The sequence below is a fragment of the Fomitopsis serialis genome (genome assembly GCF_022376445.1).
Source record: "Fomitopsis serialis strain Sig1Antser10 chromosome Unknown B0H18scaffold_60, whole genome shotgun sequence".
NCBI lineage: Eukaryota > Fungi > Basidiomycota > Agaricomycetes > Polyporales > Fomitopsidaceae > Fomitopsis > Fomitopsis serialis.
In genome coordinates, this window is record NW_025955020.1 from 43,968 (window position 1) to 59,475 (window position 15,508).

At 56.1% G+C, this 15,508-nt stretch overlaps 6 protein-coding genes across 6 annotated transcripts; 3 read left to right on the forward strand and 3 right to left on the reverse strand.

Annotated features, from left to right (window-relative positions):
• Window positions 1-996: 996 nt before the first annotated feature.
• B0H18DRAFT_956619 (uncharacterized protein) lies at window positions 997-1,311 on the reverse strand (the record flags this gene model as incomplete). The annotated part of the gene is made up of 1 exon (XM_048042477.1): window positions 997-1,311. One exon carries the CDS (start codon window positions 1,309-1,311, stop codon window positions 997-999), a length of 315 nt encoding a protein of 104 aa, XP_047890781.1.
• Window positions 1,312-2,286: 975 nt separating this feature from the next.
• Window positions 2,287-2,726, forward strand: B0H18DRAFT_880182 (uncharacterized protein; the record flags this gene model as incomplete). Its single annotated transcript, XM_048040747.1, has 3 exons — window positions 2,287-2,495; window positions 2,562-2,614; window positions 2,668-2,726. 3 exons carry the CDS (start codon window positions 2,287-2,289, stop codon window positions 2,724-2,726), a joined length of 321 nt encoding a protein of 106 aa, XP_047890782.1.
• A 368-nt stretch (window positions 2,727-3,094) lies between these two features.
• Window positions 3,095-5,691, forward strand: B0H18DRAFT_1020903 (MFS general substrate transporter). Its single transcript, XM_048029507.1, has 14 exons — window positions 3,095-3,437; window positions 3,495-3,514; window positions 3,567-3,582; window positions 3,637-3,860; window positions 3,913-3,979; window positions 4,034-4,048; window positions 4,107-4,233; window positions 4,289-4,388; window positions 4,437-4,509; window positions 4,567-4,903; window positions 4,959-5,034; window positions 5,086-5,200; window positions 5,259-5,420; window positions 5,487-5,691. The coding sequence occupies exons 1-14, from the start codon at window positions 3,125-3,127 to the stop codon at window positions 5,522-5,524; spliced, it is 1,683 nt and encodes a 560-aa protein (XP_047890783.1). The 5' UTR covers window positions 3,095-3,124; the 3' UTR covers window positions 5,525-5,691.
• A 188-nt stretch (window positions 5,692-5,879) lies between these two features.
• On the forward strand, window positions 5,880-9,949 carry B0H18DRAFT_1086113 (uncharacterized protein; the record flags this gene model as incomplete). Its single annotated transcript, XM_048031998.1, has 19 exons — window positions 5,880-6,200; window positions 6,250-6,421; window positions 6,479-6,845; window positions 6,872-7,041; window positions 7,098-7,661; window positions 7,715-8,028; window positions 8,053-8,254; window positions 8,282-8,439; window positions 8,470-8,529; window positions 8,560-8,569; window positions 8,609-8,688; window positions 8,713-8,736; window positions 8,767-8,824; window positions 8,846-8,917; window positions 8,954-9,084; window positions 9,106-9,207; window positions 9,329-9,508; window positions 9,539-9,593; window positions 9,645-9,949. The coding sequence occupies 19 exons, from the start codon at window positions 5,880-5,882 to the stop codon at window positions 9,947-9,949; spliced, it is 3,345 nt and encodes a 1,114-aa protein (XP_047890784.1).
• Window positions 9,950-10,066: 117 nt separating this feature from the next.
• B0H18DRAFT_559412 (uncharacterized protein) lies at window positions 10,067-12,071 on the reverse strand. The gene is made up of 4 exons (XM_048038601.1): window positions 11,624-12,071; window positions 11,514-11,569; window positions 11,345-11,450; window positions 10,067-11,297 (listed from the first exon to the last, which is right to left on the reverse strand). Exons 1-4 carry the CDS (start codon window positions 11,789-11,791, stop codon window positions 10,185-10,187), a joined length of 1,443 nt encoding a protein of 480 aa, XP_047890785.1. The 5' UTR covers window positions 11,792-12,071; the 3' UTR covers window positions 10,067-10,184.
• Window positions 12,072-14,912: 2,841 nt separating this feature from the next.
• B0H18DRAFT_838660 (uncharacterized protein) lies at window positions 14,913-15,464 on the reverse strand (the record flags this gene model as incomplete). Its single annotated transcript, XM_048039468.1, has 2 exons — window positions 14,913-15,166; window positions 15,221-15,464. Coding segments are annotated over 2 exons (498 nt in total), but the record flags the coding sequence as incomplete, so codon positions are not given.
• Between the last annotated feature and the right edge of the window lie 44 nt (window positions 15,465-15,508).

Here is a 15,508-nt window from a genome sequence, read left to right on the forward strand (position 1 = left end):
AGCATTCTCGACGGTGACAGTCAAACTACATAGTCTACTAATCCTCTTCCTAGGTTAATATTTGTATGTATTTCTGTGTCATTGAGTGAAAGGCATAGACTGTATCGAATTCTCCGGGACCATACAATCAATTCTAACCAACTGCGTGGCTGGCATTACATGGTGCTTCTCTTGGATGATGTCACCTTGCATTGAGTCCGTATGTTTGCTGAACTTAACAGACAGCAAGTCGCCAGTCAGGCATTGCCATACGGAGTTTGCTCGTAAATCGAAACACATATTACCAACATATTACACGTAAGGATGAATCATTTTAGGCACCGAATATTTACACATAAGACACCAGCGGCGCCATCGTGTATTTCTATGTACTTGTCTGGACAGGTATCCGACCAGATCTACTATCAGGGAAATGTCTGGACTAAGAGATCGGGCATGACCACCAAATGGAGCTTTTTGTCTGGATTCCGATCCGGCCAAGGCCTAAAATTATCCAAAATCTGTCTGGATTAGGCTCAGGCCTTTCAGCCAATTTTCGGGGGTCCTGGGTTTCTGCGGCGTGGTGGACGAGCGAGCGATGATGATGATGATGATGAATTCAGCATTTATTAACCGCAACAAGCAAACAACGTGCTAAGACGCGGCGGACGCCGGCCTGTACAAGTGCGGGCGTTTAAACGCGCCGCCCAGACCTGCGCCCCTTTCGAGGGTAGTGTAGTAGTATATACGCGTGAGGTGTGTACTGTAATGGATAGGCAATCAAGTCGGGTTATGCGGTAGTGTCTAGGGGAGCGTTCTGAGGTCGGGACGAAACGTGCATGGTGATAAATAGTGAATAAAGAAGAAAAAGTAGTGAGAAGCATACTGTCCATATTCGGCTCTGCGGCGTCCTTCTCCTAGGGGCGCAAGCCGGCATTGCCCCCCTAGTGCACGAGGTGTCGATGGTGTTGGATGGGGGAGGTGGGGACGGTACGTCGCCGTGCAGCTAGTACCGTTTTACTCTTCGTCGTCCTCGTTCTCGCTCTGCGCCTCTCCTTCGTCCTCCTCTCCGCTCTGGTCTCCCTCGTCTTCGTCTGCTGGGTCCTCCTCTCTCGCGTCTTGGTCCTGTTCTTCTTCGCCCCACCCTCCTGGCGGCTCTCCCGTCTTCGTGAATGCGGGACGAGCGAGCGAGGCGGAGAGAAGGAGAGACACTCGAGGGCCAATCAGCGCGGCATGCGGCACCACAAACACGAGGCCATTGTCCCCTCGTTTTGTCCTGCGTGATGCGCTGTGCTGTACTGCTTTCTTGTTCGACGGCTGTGGTGTGGCCATGGTTTCGGCGGCTGCGTTGGTGGCGATGGCGGAGGAAGAGATGCGCAGTGCCAATTTCCGGGTCGATGCCTGGCCAGTCCCGCGACGGAAGCTGTCATGACCAGCGTCTGTGGCCCAGTGTGGGGGCCAACTTGAAAGTTCGCAGACTTGTGAGTAACTCTGACTCTGACCCTCGCCTCGCGGATTCACCTCTTGCAGAGGGACGGCGGTGGCAGTCGATAGCTACTGCTCTCAAACTGCTCTGCACCATGTGGCGGACAAAGCACGGTTCCTGAAGCTGCCACTGCACGCAGCTGAAACTGAAAGCCGCTGGGAACCCGGTCCAGAGAAATGAGCCGTATATGGGCGTCATCCAGGAGCCTAACTTATTCACGAAACGGGAAGTACGCTCTGCGTGCAAGGTTCCTTGCGCGGGGCACTTGGCCCTCAGGCTATGATGACGGTATGATTGGCGAGGTGCGTAGATGAGCTGCTAAACTGAAGGCGAGTCTGCTCGGGAGCAGGCTAGGTTAGGCCCTCGCTCCAACCTAACTTACGTAGCCCCGGGATCCATTGACTGCAACACCCCCATGGATGGTATGCGGTCGGATGCCCTAGAATGGGCTCGGGACCGTCGGTGGGCATCGCATGGTCATCCTCCTGAGCGCCAACCTGGCCAGTTCACCCGAGGTACACATTCAACACCTGTTGATGCGCCGAAGGTCGGATATGCTCGACATCGGAGTCGGAGGAATAATACCGCGTGCTCATTCTTTACATTCATCGGAGATATTCAAGGTGGCTGGATGTTCTGTCAATCATCGTGACAAGCGCATCCATCCTGTCTATGCCCGATTTCTCCTGGCGGTGTGCCTTGATGCTGAACGCCCAGAACGTGCATTGCATACAGGTGAGGAAAGCCCTGCTTGAGAATATATAAAGGTCTTAGCCAAGTCCCACAGAATACCAGAAACACGAGCCTTTTCAATTCACCAGATGCAGCCTCTCTCACTTGCTATCCTCCTTTCGCTGGCCGCAGTCACAGCGGCCCAGACATCTTGCCCTTCAGCGATGCCGTTGTCGCTTTGCTGCGTCAGCCTAGGGCCTTTCAGTGATAACGAGTATGTTTGGGAGAATGTATGCGGGGTGACAGTCCCAGACACCAGTCTCTTGACTGCGTCTGGGTGTGAAAGCAATATACCGCAGTGGTAGGTCTACCTCTCCGTATCTGCGCTGGAAACTGCATCCCCATCTGACCTGTTGTCTATTAGCGGGAGTCAGGAGTACCAGAACATGTATGCGGCGTGCTGCCAGGAGTATCTGGGTGAGCCGCTCTAGCTTACGTTGTAGTTGTCACTCAACCTTTCTTCCGTTCAGACTGCCCGAGCGAGGACGGCGCCGTTGCGTACAATTGCACCGGAACACTCCTGCAGTGATTCTCAGCGCGAGCTACCGCGCCCATGACGCCTTTGTCGTATATTGAGATGCCAGACAGTGCGGCTAGGGGAGGATCCTTTGATTACTATGGCCCGTCGCATCCGCATGCGTATATATGAATTCCGTAGTGCTATGATACGTTTGTTCGTTGGTTATGTGGTTTCGTCGTCGCTCCGCTGTGTGTAAAGATTATTACCACAGATACCTGTACTATCCCAGTGCGAACATGCACCAGAGAGTACTAGTGTGTCCCTGGTGTATCGTTGATTTGATTCTCTTTGAACCACGTCAGCTGCCTAAACGGGTCACACGCGCGGACGTGTTCGCAGTGGCGCCCGGGCAGGGTAACTGAGCGCGTCTCGCGTCCCAAGCATTCATTTTCTATCGCATTCCTACCATGTCTCATCCCGACGGCTCAACCCAACAGACACGACGGAGACAAGCTTACCAAGATGACCCCGCAGGGCTTGCGAACGGAAAGAACTCGCGGCCAGACGCTCTCGCAACCTCGCTGGAGAGCATCTCGGTACGGCCTCGAACGCCCAAGACCGCGCGGGGTCGTCCGTGGGATGAAGATGGGCTCATGGACGATGTCGAATTGAGCCTATTGGACAAGGAAGAGCCTCGGGAGGCCGAGGCCGACGTGAAGGATGTAAAACGGCCCATGTCTACACGCGATAGACGGGCAATTATCCTACTCATCATTCTATGTGAGTGTGACACTACGCGGAAGCGCCATTCGAGTTGCTCATACTACGTGTTTGAAGACCTAATACAGGGCTTTCCTGTGAGTGATTGTTGTGCAAGAGGCGAGCTGATGCTGACGCCTGCACCTCAAGCTGGGCCTCGCACTAGGTGAGATTCGCCATAAGGTCACTCGGCTCGCTCGTTATTGACCACAGAGGACAGGCTCCCTCCCATTCCTTCTCAGAGAGCATCTATCATACTCACAGCTCGCCACTTTCTCTCTTGCGAGTTATCCTTATTCCTTGAAACTATTCTGGTCGCCCATAGTCGATGCTGTGTACACCCCCGCACTCGGCCGACGGAAATCCTGGATTATCCCCATGCAGATTCTCGTCGGCTCCATCATGACGATACTGTCTTTTTACGCGGATGAGATGATGCAAAACGTTTGTACGGCTAATATTAGGAAGTCCAGAGATCTAACGAGGCGCATATTAGCCTGCAGAATATATCAACGTGCTTACTGCCGCGTTCACCACGCTCGTGTTCTTGTCTGCCACTCAAGGTTCATTACCATATGTTTTTGTACGCCCGAAACCTGACTGACAAACCCACGTAGATATCGCGGTTGATGGTGAGGCAGAGGAGACATGTCCAAGCCAGCTGTGACCTAACCACCACCATTTGGACAGGCTGGGCACTTACGCTGCTCTCTGAAGAAAACCTGTCATTCGCGTCCACTTGCCAAACTATTGGTCTGAACACTGGGTACCTCCTGTCTTACACGGTGTTTTTGGCTCTCAACAGTCAGGCGTTTGCGTACGTGCTCCCTGTCACTACTACTTTTTCCGATTCTAAAGTCTCGTAAAATCAGGGAAAAGTGGGGTATACCGCGTCTCGAGCTGGGCAGATACTTGCTCTTCTGCAGCATGATATCATTCGGCACCACCATATGGTTGTTCTTTGAGAAAGAGGTATGTGGTCTTCCTGATACCCAAGCATAGTATATCAACATCCCGCAGGACGAAGATGCCGATGTCGACATGAGCATCAAGTCCGTCTACAAGACAATGTGGACCATATGCCGTCTAAAACGTCTGTATCCCGTTAACTCTACAGCAGTGATTGGCAAATTAACACCTCCTATGACAGACGTCCGAACGCTTCTAGCCGTGCACCTCTTCGCCAAGATAGCATTCCAAGCTCACGACGCTGTCACATCACTCAAGATGGTCGAAAAGGGTCTCGGACGAGAAGACATGGCGGTTGCTGTCCTAATCGACTTCCCGTTCTCGATCTTGGGTGGCTTATTAGCGGGACGCTGGTCCCGAGGCGATAAACCTCTCGATGCTTGGATCAACTCTTACTGGCCTCGCCTGATTCTAACACTCGCTTCTACTCTGACCGTTTACTGGTTCCCCACGCCGCCAATCTCCACGGCGTTTTTCGCGCTGATCATTATCGAGACTGTCGCTGCATCATTCGCTTCGTGAGTCTATTTGGCGTTGATCTATTGAGACAGATATTCTGATGCCCTATCGTAGAACGATACAATTTGGTGGTATGGCTGCATTCCATACACGAGTGTCTGACCCGATCGTTGGTGGTACCTACATGACAGTGCGTGTTCCGATGTTCAGCCATACTATCATGATGCTCACGTCTTCGCAGCTGTTTGCGACCTTTTCCAATCTTGGCGGAACGTGGCCAAGATACTTCGTTCTGAAGGGAGTCGACTTCTTCAGCGTCGCTACCTGTCAAATCGGGGATGACATCGCAGTACAAGGTCGGTGTATCGGCTGAGAAGCGTCTGTGATTTATAACTTACCATTAATTTATGACAGCCGCTGAATGTGTGTCCGAGCACGGAAAAGCGGTTTGTGCGCAGCTGGGTGGCAAGTGTGTAACAGAGCAAGATGGGTACTACACTGTATCTGGGATTTGTTTGGGTCTTGGTCTGTTGTCCGTTGTATTCTTTATGATCCCCACTGCTCGAAAACTACAAGGTGCGCACCGACACGTTATACATACGCTTTCTAATGACTCAACATTGACGATGTATGTCTATCCAGCTATTCCTCCGAGTAGGTGGCGAGTAATCTCGTCATGAGGGACTAGTCGTAAATGTTGGGATCTGTATTTATGTTGACGCGGAGCAGACCACGGAGACACTTTCAATGACTCTGTACGGAGCAGTCGTTGTACACGCGAGGAATAGAAGAGACAACAACACAGTAGTGGTCACCATGGCTCGGCCGAGAACAAGGCCACTGTGGTTTGTGGCTGAGGTGGATGGCGCCGGCCCTGAGGTTGGTCACGCTGGCCCTGAGCGCGGGAGGCCACACCAACTACACTTCGTGATTTTTCACATTACACTCGCGCTGCTTCGCTGCCTCTAAGCTCGCAATTCCCTACCACCCGCCAAGCGGTTTGCTCTCCGACTCCGAGTACTTCTGTTGTCAAAAATGACTACAACAATGCATTTTGGTCCCGAGTGGATGCGCACCAAGGGCTCTGCTCGTCCGGCACCCGAGCCACCCCTCACATCTGCTCCTGCCGGTACATCTACCTACTCTGCTCTGGTGGCCCCCACGACGAATGGGCCTCCTGAACGTCGAGACGACCCCAACCCGTTCCGCTACTCCAAGGACGAGATACTCCGCATCTACAAGGAGGGAGGTGGCCGAGGTGGCCTGGGCTTGGAAGTAGAAAGGTGGGAGGGCATTGTTCGCGAGGTGGGGTGCGAACCGGTTGGTCTTAAGGAGATGAGCGAGTCCGAGAAGAAGGTGCGGGCATGCGTTCACCGTGTGGATGGCAATGACCAACGCTACGCAGCTCTTCGCGGGTTCGCTTAACTCTGAGATTCGTCGCCGTCAGTCGACGGACGTATTATCACCGTTGACAACCACGCTCGGAGAAAGAACCAAGCTAGGCCACGCTGCGACTGCTGGCAGCCCGATGCGCGAACGGATAGGTAACTTGACGAGTCGAAGGCGTGATAGCACAGGTGATTGAGGATCAGCCCAACGTGTTCGGGCGGTTTGATTCACAATGCACTTCGCAGATCAACAGCCTCTCGGAATACCTCGGAAGCTTTCACTGTCCTCCATACAGATTGGTACATTTGCCCCACCTCCTCGTGAAACACCTTTACCTTCGCCTAGAACACGAGTCGGGGGCACGCCAGGATTTGAGGGAGTCCTAGGCGAGTCGTGGTCTTCACGCAGGCGAGGCGATAGTCTGTCAAAAACTGGTGGGGACACTGTTGGTCGGAGGGATCGAGAGGGCACCGATTCAGGGCGGGACTTGAAGGGTCCGGACATCAAGGAGGAGGACGAGGACATGGCCCGAAAAGCAGACCAAGATGGGCCTGCACGACCTGATGGTAGGGGCACCCAACCCCAACCCCGGCCACAAATGGCACCGGCAAGGTCGCTCCCGCAGAGAATGTCAGCAGTATCAATAACGGCGTGACGGACTTGAGTCTGGGAGTCCATGAACGAAGCGTAGGTCCTGACGCTTCTGGCTCTGAACAGTTAGGTGCTGCGCCCTCACCGAAACCTCCGGGGTTAATCGACCTGTCGAGCGTTGAATGGTGCTACCTGGACCCCCAAGGGAACGTACAAGGCAGGTCATCACGGCTGAGACGGGATGTAGTTGATCTAAATATCTGCTAATTGTAGGACCCTTCACTGCGGACATCATGCAACGCTGGCAAAACGAAGGTTACTTCGCTTCCGAACTCATGATGAAGCGCAGACATCTGGATACGGAGTGGACGTCGGTTGGCGAGATGACACGCCGTGCAGGCACCAAGCCTATTTTCCTCACACCGGGCGTAACGTCGGCGGCACCCCCGGGTTTACGGCGGCCCGACGTCCTCGCAGAAGGACCCAGTCTCGACAGGAGCTCCCCTCTGCAACCTGTTCCTACAGTTTCCAGGCGCGGTTCGACTTTGGATCCGTACCTTCACAACGGATCCAGCGCCTCTTCACCATCATCGTCCTTCGGGGGTGGCAGGTATCTCAATGGCTCCCCGGACCCGAGCAGTCTCGACGGACGGACAAGTACCAGCTTATACGGAGAACCTGCTGTCGGATCACGTCTAGCAGCGCTGGCGTCAATGCCGTCCCTGCACAGTCAGAGGCGACCAACTCTCAACGATCCGTTTGACTCGTCAGCGGGACTGCGACACTCATTCTCGCATACTGGGTTAGGCAGGGGATTGGACACCCAAGTTCTCAATGGTATGTCCCGTTGGCTCTACAGACACAACAACTCATTCTCCATGGTGCACTAGGTATGAACGGCTTCGGCTCGAGCACCAGCGCCCAATTTGGTCAGTATGCCACAGGCTTCGATGGGCCGAGGACAGATCTGGGAACAACGGGACTGGGAATGTACGGGAGCAGCCATGGCTTAGCCGGTTTGCGCAGTGCCCAAGACATGCCTTTGGGACAAGCTGATCAGAGCTCCATGCAAGACCTCAGAATTCCTCCGACGCCATCGCGAGTTGTCCATCGTGATATGTACGGCAAGCCTGTTGAGGACACGCAGTCCTCGTCTTTTGGTGTCGCCCCCTTGAACATCAATGATATCCCCTACTCTCCCAGCGTACAGTCTGCGACACAGGCACAGTCGATCCCCTACTCCTCGTCGCAAGACAATCGGTCGTTACACTCTCATACACATACACCTTTACTTGAGCGCCCGCCCGTTCCTCCAATAGCCACGTTCGGCTCGAATCAGCAATCGCACGGCGCATTCGTCTCTTCTCCCGTGCGCGCAGCGGCCGCCCCTCAATGGCCCCCGCAACCCGCTCCCGCTACACGCCGCCCCGGTCCTTTCGACCCTGACTATCCCACAGTCGGCAACACTGTGATAACCGGAATGTCCACTACGTCCGCGACATCTTACCCACGTTCAGTGCAACACATACCTTCGAACGTTCAGTCCCCATGGGGTCCTGCGATTCAGCAAGGCCGGCCGGTGAACGGATGGGGCAAAGACGCAAGCAGTTTGACTGTGGAAAATCTTGGGCAACATAACCAACAGCAGCACGATGTTCCCAGTCAGACGACCCGCGTTTCGGGTCATCGTGTCCCTGAAGTCCCGGTTGCGACACCTGAGCCCGCACCAATTGAGCCGGCCATCGGTGAACCTGTTCCTTCTGCTGCCGCGCCCTCGCTCGCAGAGCCTTCCCGCTCGCAGAAACCTCAACGCAAGTCTTCGACACAAGCCGCTGCTCCTTCGACAATCGTTCCGAAGACAGCGGTTGCACTTCCTGCGCCAATCAAGCCTCCATCTCCTTCACCTGCACCTGTCGCACCTACCTCTGCTTCCGAACCCAAGGCCGCATGGGCTACGGATGAAGAGGCGAAGAAAGTGAAACCGTCTGGCGCACCTCTGGGTTTGCGCGAAATTCAAGAAGCGGAGACGAAGAAGTTGGAAGCGCGCAAGGCTGCAGAACGTGAACGCGAGCGGGCCGCTCGCCTTGCTGGAGGTACCTCACAGGCCGAGAACTTCCAGCCGTTCACAGCGTCGTGGGGCCTTCCGACGTCGCAGGCGGGTGCAGCACGACCCGTCGCCACCCCGAAGGAGCCCGTTACTTCTCCCGGATCATCCGCAACCACTCCCGCGACGGCTGTATGGACCAACACTGCCAACCCGGTGACTAAGAAGACAATGAAGGAGATCCAAGAGGAAGAAGAGAAACGCAGGAAGTTGGCATCCAAAGAGAAGGAGACGGTGGCGGCAGCGGCGAAGAGAGCTCATGCAGATGCTACCACGAAGGTGAGGTGCAACGACACACGCTTAGGACCGTCTTCTTACATTCACTTCCTCTGACTAGCTTGCTACGCCTGCGGTTCAGCCGTCGGGGGGTGCGTGGACCACTGTCGGCTTAGGTGGCAAGGTGGCGGCAGCTGCTACGCCGGCGGCAGTACGGCCCACGGTCACTACGACTACTTCAGCGAAGGTCGTTTCAGGCGCGTCATCTCCAGCAGTGGCTCCCCCTACTGTTGCCGTTCGTGTTACCGCCACACCGGCAATCCCACCTCCTCGACCAGCGATGACCACTAAGGCGTCCTCGAGGGTGGATGACTTCCCCACGCCTCCTTCGCAGGATTTCATGAAGTGGATGGGCGATTCGTTGAAGGGACTCAATAGCAGCGTCAGCTGTACGTTCTTTCGTCCATCTGCGGCAATAAGATACTGATTGTCATTTGCAGTCGAGGAAATTACATCCATGTTGCTGTCATTCCCGCTGGATCCTGACCCATCGACGGTCGAGATCATTTCAGACCTTATCTACGCCAGTAGCACGACACTCGACGGTCGTCGCTTTGCGGCCGAATTCGTGAGCAGACGCAAGGCAGACGCGGCGACCCGCGCAAAGAACGGCACGCCCGCCGGGTCGTCCGCGAAGGGCGTGTCCATTGCTGACGTCGTTAAGGCGCAGCCCAAGCAAACGCAGCAGCCGGAATGGGGTGGATTCAAGGTGGTGAACAAGAAAAAGAAGGGCGGCCGTGCATAGTAGCAGGCTACCATAAAGAGGCTACGAGGACATGGGTGTGTACAGTATGTGCCTTGTACTCTCTGTCATAATGTTGCGTGCTGTAATATGTCGTCTCTCGTTGATGCTCTTGTCGTACCGTATAGCCTTTGGATAGTGCTAGTGACTAATAAGAACGATTTCACCCACTCTTGGCTGCGTCGAAGGCGATCGATGACAGCATCATGAAGCACAAAATCGGTACAGAAACGAAGCATCATGGCGCGGTACCTCCCTTGTTCTCCCCTGCCAGAGAATCGATGTTAAACAGATTCTCTACCTCCGACATGCTCATGGTCGGTTCCTGATGATGTTCACCGAACATATCCGCGCTGAAACTTGATAGATCAATCGAGTTTAGGTCGAATTGCGCATCGTTCGAGTGTCCTGACGGCCCCCCAGGGTGTTGCTGGGCAGCGTTGAAGGTCGCGAGGATTGAGCCAGGAGAAGGCGCTTTCATCGCGGTCGACCGTGGATGGGACGCGTCGCCGATGCTGTTCGGCTGTCCGCCTTGGTTGGAAGGGCCACCCAACGACGCCAGGATGTCTCCCATGTCACCGGAAGCGTTACTAGCATTGAGCGCGTCTGAGAAGAAGTCCTCCTCCTCTTGCTTGGGCTTCACGTCAGGCGCCATGTTGGCAGGGCCGCTACCCACAGATTGTCTGCCATGTTGGCTGAACATATGCGAGTTGCCGTTGCCAGCAGCTGCATCTGCGGCAGCACTGAACAGTTCAATGTCCATGTCTAAATCGAGCTCGATCGGCTTGTCCGCGGATGTCCCGGCGGTGGGGTCCAGCGATACCGACGTGGCTACACCCGTGGCCTGGTGCATCTCCATCTCTGGGTCGACGGTTAGGTCGATATCCACGGGTCTGTTCGCCGCTTCTGTCAGCGCAGCCATGACGAGCTCCTGAGGAATCGCGCGGTGCTGAGACTTTGGCGCCAGGGTGACTGGGGATGATAGTCCGCTCGGGATGCCGGCTAACAACTCGTCGGGGTTCATGCGCATGCTGGTTCCGGAGAGATCAAGCTTATGCTGGAAGTTGGGGCGCTGCAGCGATGAGAGTGAGACGGTAGACTGGCGACGCGCAGGGGTTGGGAGAGGCTTTGGGCCTGCGCTGTCGGGCGAGGACTCCAGGGGTTGGCCGGTGAAAGGGTTGGACAGAGAAGGCGATGTCGGGGAGACCATTGGTGACGAAGAGGACGTCGATGCCTCAGCCGCTGCTGCTGCTTTGGCGGCTTCCGCAGCGGCTGCATCGGCTTCAGCTTCAGCCTTCAGGCGTTGCTCTTCCCTGCGAATGTCGCGCTGCAGAACAGCTATGGCACGTTGCTGCAGCTTGTCAGCTAAAGTACACGAATGACTGGGGCATTACTTGCCAGCTGAGACTCAATCGCATCGCACAGTTGATCGTACTTCTCGACCTCGCGTCCGAGAGAGGCAGTGAGTGAACGGGGTGGTCGCGAAGCATACCGCTGTATGCCACTAAACGTGTTCAGGCACTGACAGTGAGTGACACAAAGATTCAATATGAGCTTTGAAACGTACAGTTTCTTAGCATCTGCGTAGAAACCGTAGACCTGACCGGTCTTGACTACGGCACTCTGAGATACGCATAGCTGAGACGCGCCCCGTGGCCCAAATGACAGGCTACTCACTCTTAGACAATTGGAAAGAGCGTCGACCTCGGGTTCCAAAATACCCTTTGGTGCAACAGGATCTGGTGGAGGCGGCATGGAGGTGTTCTGCGGTGCCTTTGGACCGCCAGTACTAGATGCAGAGTCGCGTCCAGACACAGAAGCTTTGCGGGGTGCTTTCGGTGCCATAATGCGATGATTTACCCAGTTCAAGGTACGAGTACGCGTGGTGGTGCCTCTTTCCGTCCGCAGATGTGCAAAAGAAGGTTGGAAGGGAGGTGCTGGTTGGCGAATGCCAGACGCGAGGACTCTTTGAGATTAAGGCTGGGCGCTGGGCGTTTGAGCGATGGTGGTCCCGGTTAGTCTCCCCAGGCAGACGTAGACAATTCCTTCATCCTTCGTGCCTCAGGATATCCTTGTCGTCCCGGTCAACTCTAGCTCAGGCCACCTTGAGAAGTGCGACCCCGAATCCGCGAACACCCATACTGAGATAATGTACTGACCACCGCGGTCAGCTGATACACATATTTCGTTGATACTCAGTGCAAGAGGGTATACAGGATATATGCCTAAGAGAATCTATCGTCCACTATTACACGAAAGCTACAACCGACCTTCCATGGTCCTAGCGAACACAAATTACAGAATAAATCAAAGGAGTGAAAGGAGCGACAATATATAGGGCGCCAGTACGGGCAACATTCTGCGTCTGCGTCAGAGTCCAAACCGCTTCAAAGGCTTTTCCTTGGCTTGCGAAGGAACTGATGTCCGTTCACCAGAAGCACCCAGAGGGACCGACCTAGGACCCATAGGAGAGGCCATCGAAGGATGGCGATTTGGCGCCAGGGAACCAGTGTGAGTGGTCCTCACGCTGCTCTGGCGTGAAGGTAGATCAACACTTGACTGTGTATCACTGTCACCGGGCTGGAGCATAGTCCCCAGCACTACACCGGGGTGCCGATTGGGCACCAATGGCAGCGCCCGGACAGAAGGCGTGCTTTCCGTAAGCACAGGAGAGCTCTGGGACCAGAACCTCGGTATGTTCATGTCCAGCGTCCGGGTCTGGAGGAGATTTGTACCAGCGGAATCAGTGCTGTTCTCGCGCGTCAAGACGGGTCTGCTCGAAACCGACGATGCCTCGCTCGGATCCGACTGTGACGACACGTCGGGACTCGGTGAGTGTGCGGAATCGTTCGTCTGTCGTGTGACCAGCGCAGGAGAACGTCCAAGGATAGACGAGACGTTCAAACGTTCGCCAACGGCGACTTCCGCATTGTCCACAGAATAATCCGAGGTCATTGAAGACGAGCTGGGCAGCCGATCGCTGTCAGACTGCATGACGGGTCGGGGAAGGGGCCTGAAGAAGCGCGGGCTGACAACATCTTCGGGGACAGTGTCGAGGCGCGTCGACAACGGTAGAGGAACCGGGGGGAGCTTCCGCAGTCTCTCTCCTTCTGTGCGAGGAATCGACAAGCTGGGTAAAGGGCCGTTGGATTCTGGCTGGGGAACGAAGCTTGGAATGTCAGGGACTGCTTGTGGGTGTGGCTCGTGTTGTTCTGCATGCGATGCATTCATGGCCGAAGGAGCGGCTGCGGCGTCGGACAGAGACGGAGTGGGCTCGGGTGGTGCATTCAAACTGGCTGCCTCAACACCTGAAGGAACCGTCTCTTGAGAGCCTGCGTTGATGAAAAGTTCAGGACTGCTCAGACGTAAGGTATCACTCGAGGGTGCGTCAATCTCCCCCGCAGATGCAGAGATAACCACGGACACTGCGGGGGCCGATGGGGGAGCACCCTCAGAATCGGCGACAGGTTGCGCTGGAGCTTGCTCTGCAGCGTCCTCGTGGGAGGGTCGAAGTGGAGTACGTGGAGGTACAGCACTGCCACTATACGTGCTTCTGCGCTCAGCAGCGTTCACGATCTGCAGGGTAGCCGCGAGCAGGGGGAGGTTCGGGCTGTTCGGCAGCGAGATCGGACTGTCGACGAGCGCCCTCCTAGTACTATCCACCACCGGCACAGGCGACAGCGCGTCCATAGCCCGCATCACCGTCGGCGAAGTCATACTCGGATTGCTCGCGGGCGAGGCGCTGCTCGTATACGCAGTGCCGGGACTCTGCGACGCGGTATCGCTCGACTTGCCCGTGTCCGAGCGCAGCGAGAAGTTCGACATGTCGGGCAGCGGGGTGGTGTCAATATAGACGTTCCCGAGGAGCCGGTCGCAGATCCGCCCCGTCATCGGCATCGTGTTGACCGTCTTCACGCTGTCCGCCCGCGCAGGGAGGTCGGGCGTGCTCATGTTGTCCATCCAGAACCCGCTCGGTGCGACGCTGTTCGGCGTGCTCGGCGTGGTCCGGTCGCTCGCGACCGTGCCGCTGATGCGCTGGCCCGTGCTCGGCGTCGCCCTCCCGTTCGCGGCGGAGCCCCGTTTGGCGGACGGCGGGCGCGGGAAGGACGCGCCGTCCGGCCTCGACGCGATCTCGGACTTCGGTCGTCTGCCTCTCTTCATTGGTGGAGTAGTCGGCGGCGTGTATGCGGTGGGCGGGGTCGAGTGATGTCCGGTGGGAGGGGCGGACCGTTGAGCAGCGGGGGGCCATTTCTTCTGAGCGCCAGCGGGGGGTGATCCTTTCGGAGGGAGGGGCGGGGGTGTCTTCGACGACGACGCGTTCTCTGCAACCACGTTGCGATCGGTAAGCTGAGGTATTGTGACGACAAGATGGGGAGCGGTGGGATGGGGGCCATATCGGGCCTGTGCAGATACGCCCCCATTGACCTCGACTGTCGACGCTTGCGAGGCAGCAGGCGGTGGGGTGGCTACAGGGTGCCCTGATTCCACGACGGGTTGCTTGCCTTCCACGGACATAGCAACGGAATGCTCATTCACGCTTGTCGTCGACCCTGTGCTGACCAGGGTGGGTGGCGGAGCTTGCAGCCGCGATGCGTGCCCCGGGCTCAACAAGCCCGTCCTCAGGCTGGACGTCGACCGCTGGTTCCGCGGCACCCGATCGTCCCAGCCGTCCCGGACAAGGTCCACGGGCGCTCGAGTAGCGTCGGTCCGACTTCTCCCACGTCCGCAGAAGAAGCCGTTCACTGGAGGCCCGTACCCCTTGTAAGGGCGCTTTCTGAAGTAAAACACGGTGGCGCCGAGCGCAAGCAGGACTACGACGCCCACAACCGTGACAGCAGCGACAACGGCAGTTGTTTTAGATTTCCGGCAGCTGGTTGCGACGTCCGTCGACGTCGACAGATCCACACGAGTACTGCGCGAATTAGCGATGAGAAGGCCGCTTGGACGCATGAAGAGATGCGACGCACGTATACACAATGTAGTCGAGGACTGCCAATGTACTCGCCTGGGCATCAGCGGTGGCCCCGCTCAACAGTGTGAACGTGTGTGTCCCCCAAGGGATTGTGTCGTTCGCATACACAAGGGTGTTGTATTGGACGATTCCGGCATCATAGGGATTCGCATTTTGCGTGTAAGTGCCCGCCGTGTCGCCATCAATGAAGAATGTCAAGTCCGTAGTGAGATTGGGGACCACAATACAGTAGACATAGAGCGCGGATCCTAAGTGCCACTTGAGTGCTCCAGATTCATCGTCGCATATGCCACAACACTCACCAGTGAAAGATATCTCGGCGCTAGGAAGCCCCCACCCAGGTTCGTACTCTGCACCGGCATGCCATGTTTTATCATAGGCATTTGCAACGTTCGGACAGACAGTCTGGATCTCTGACTCTGTGCAGTTCTGCTGGACACTCCAGAGTTCCGCAGGGTGATAAGAGAATTGTGCCCCAGTAGCCACATCCCCGTCCGTGTCGTCCACGGTGACATTGGTCAGGAACCACGCCGATGCAGACACGACATACCAAGAGACGAGCACGAGGACACGGATGATCAGCATAGGAT

Coding starts and splice junctions, on each gene's coding strand:
- B0H18DRAFT_559412 (XM_048038601.1), bottom strand. CDS start 11,791: ATGGCACCGAAAGCACCCCGCAAAGCTTCTGTGTCTGGACGCGACTCT. Junction 11,451..11,513: donor TACGCAGATGCTAAGAAACT/GTACGTTTCAAA, acceptor GAACACGTTTAG/TGGCATACAGCGGTATGCTT. Junction 11,298..11,344: donor ATGCGATTGAGTCTCAGCTG/GCAAGTAATGCC, acceptor GACAAGCTGCAG/CAACGTGCCATAGCTGTTCT.
- B0H18DRAFT_1020903 (XM_048029507.1), top strand. CDS start 3,125: ATGTCTCATCCCGACGGCTCAACCCAACAGACACGACGGAGACAAGCT. Junction 3,438..3,494: donor TATCCTACTCATCATTCTAT/GTGAGTGTGACA, acceptor ACGTGTTTGAAG/ACCTAATACAGGGCTTTCCT. Junction 5,035..5,085: donor TTGGTGGTACCTACATGACA/GTGCGTGTTCCG, acceptor ACGTCTTCGCAG/CTGTTTGCGACCTTTTCCAA.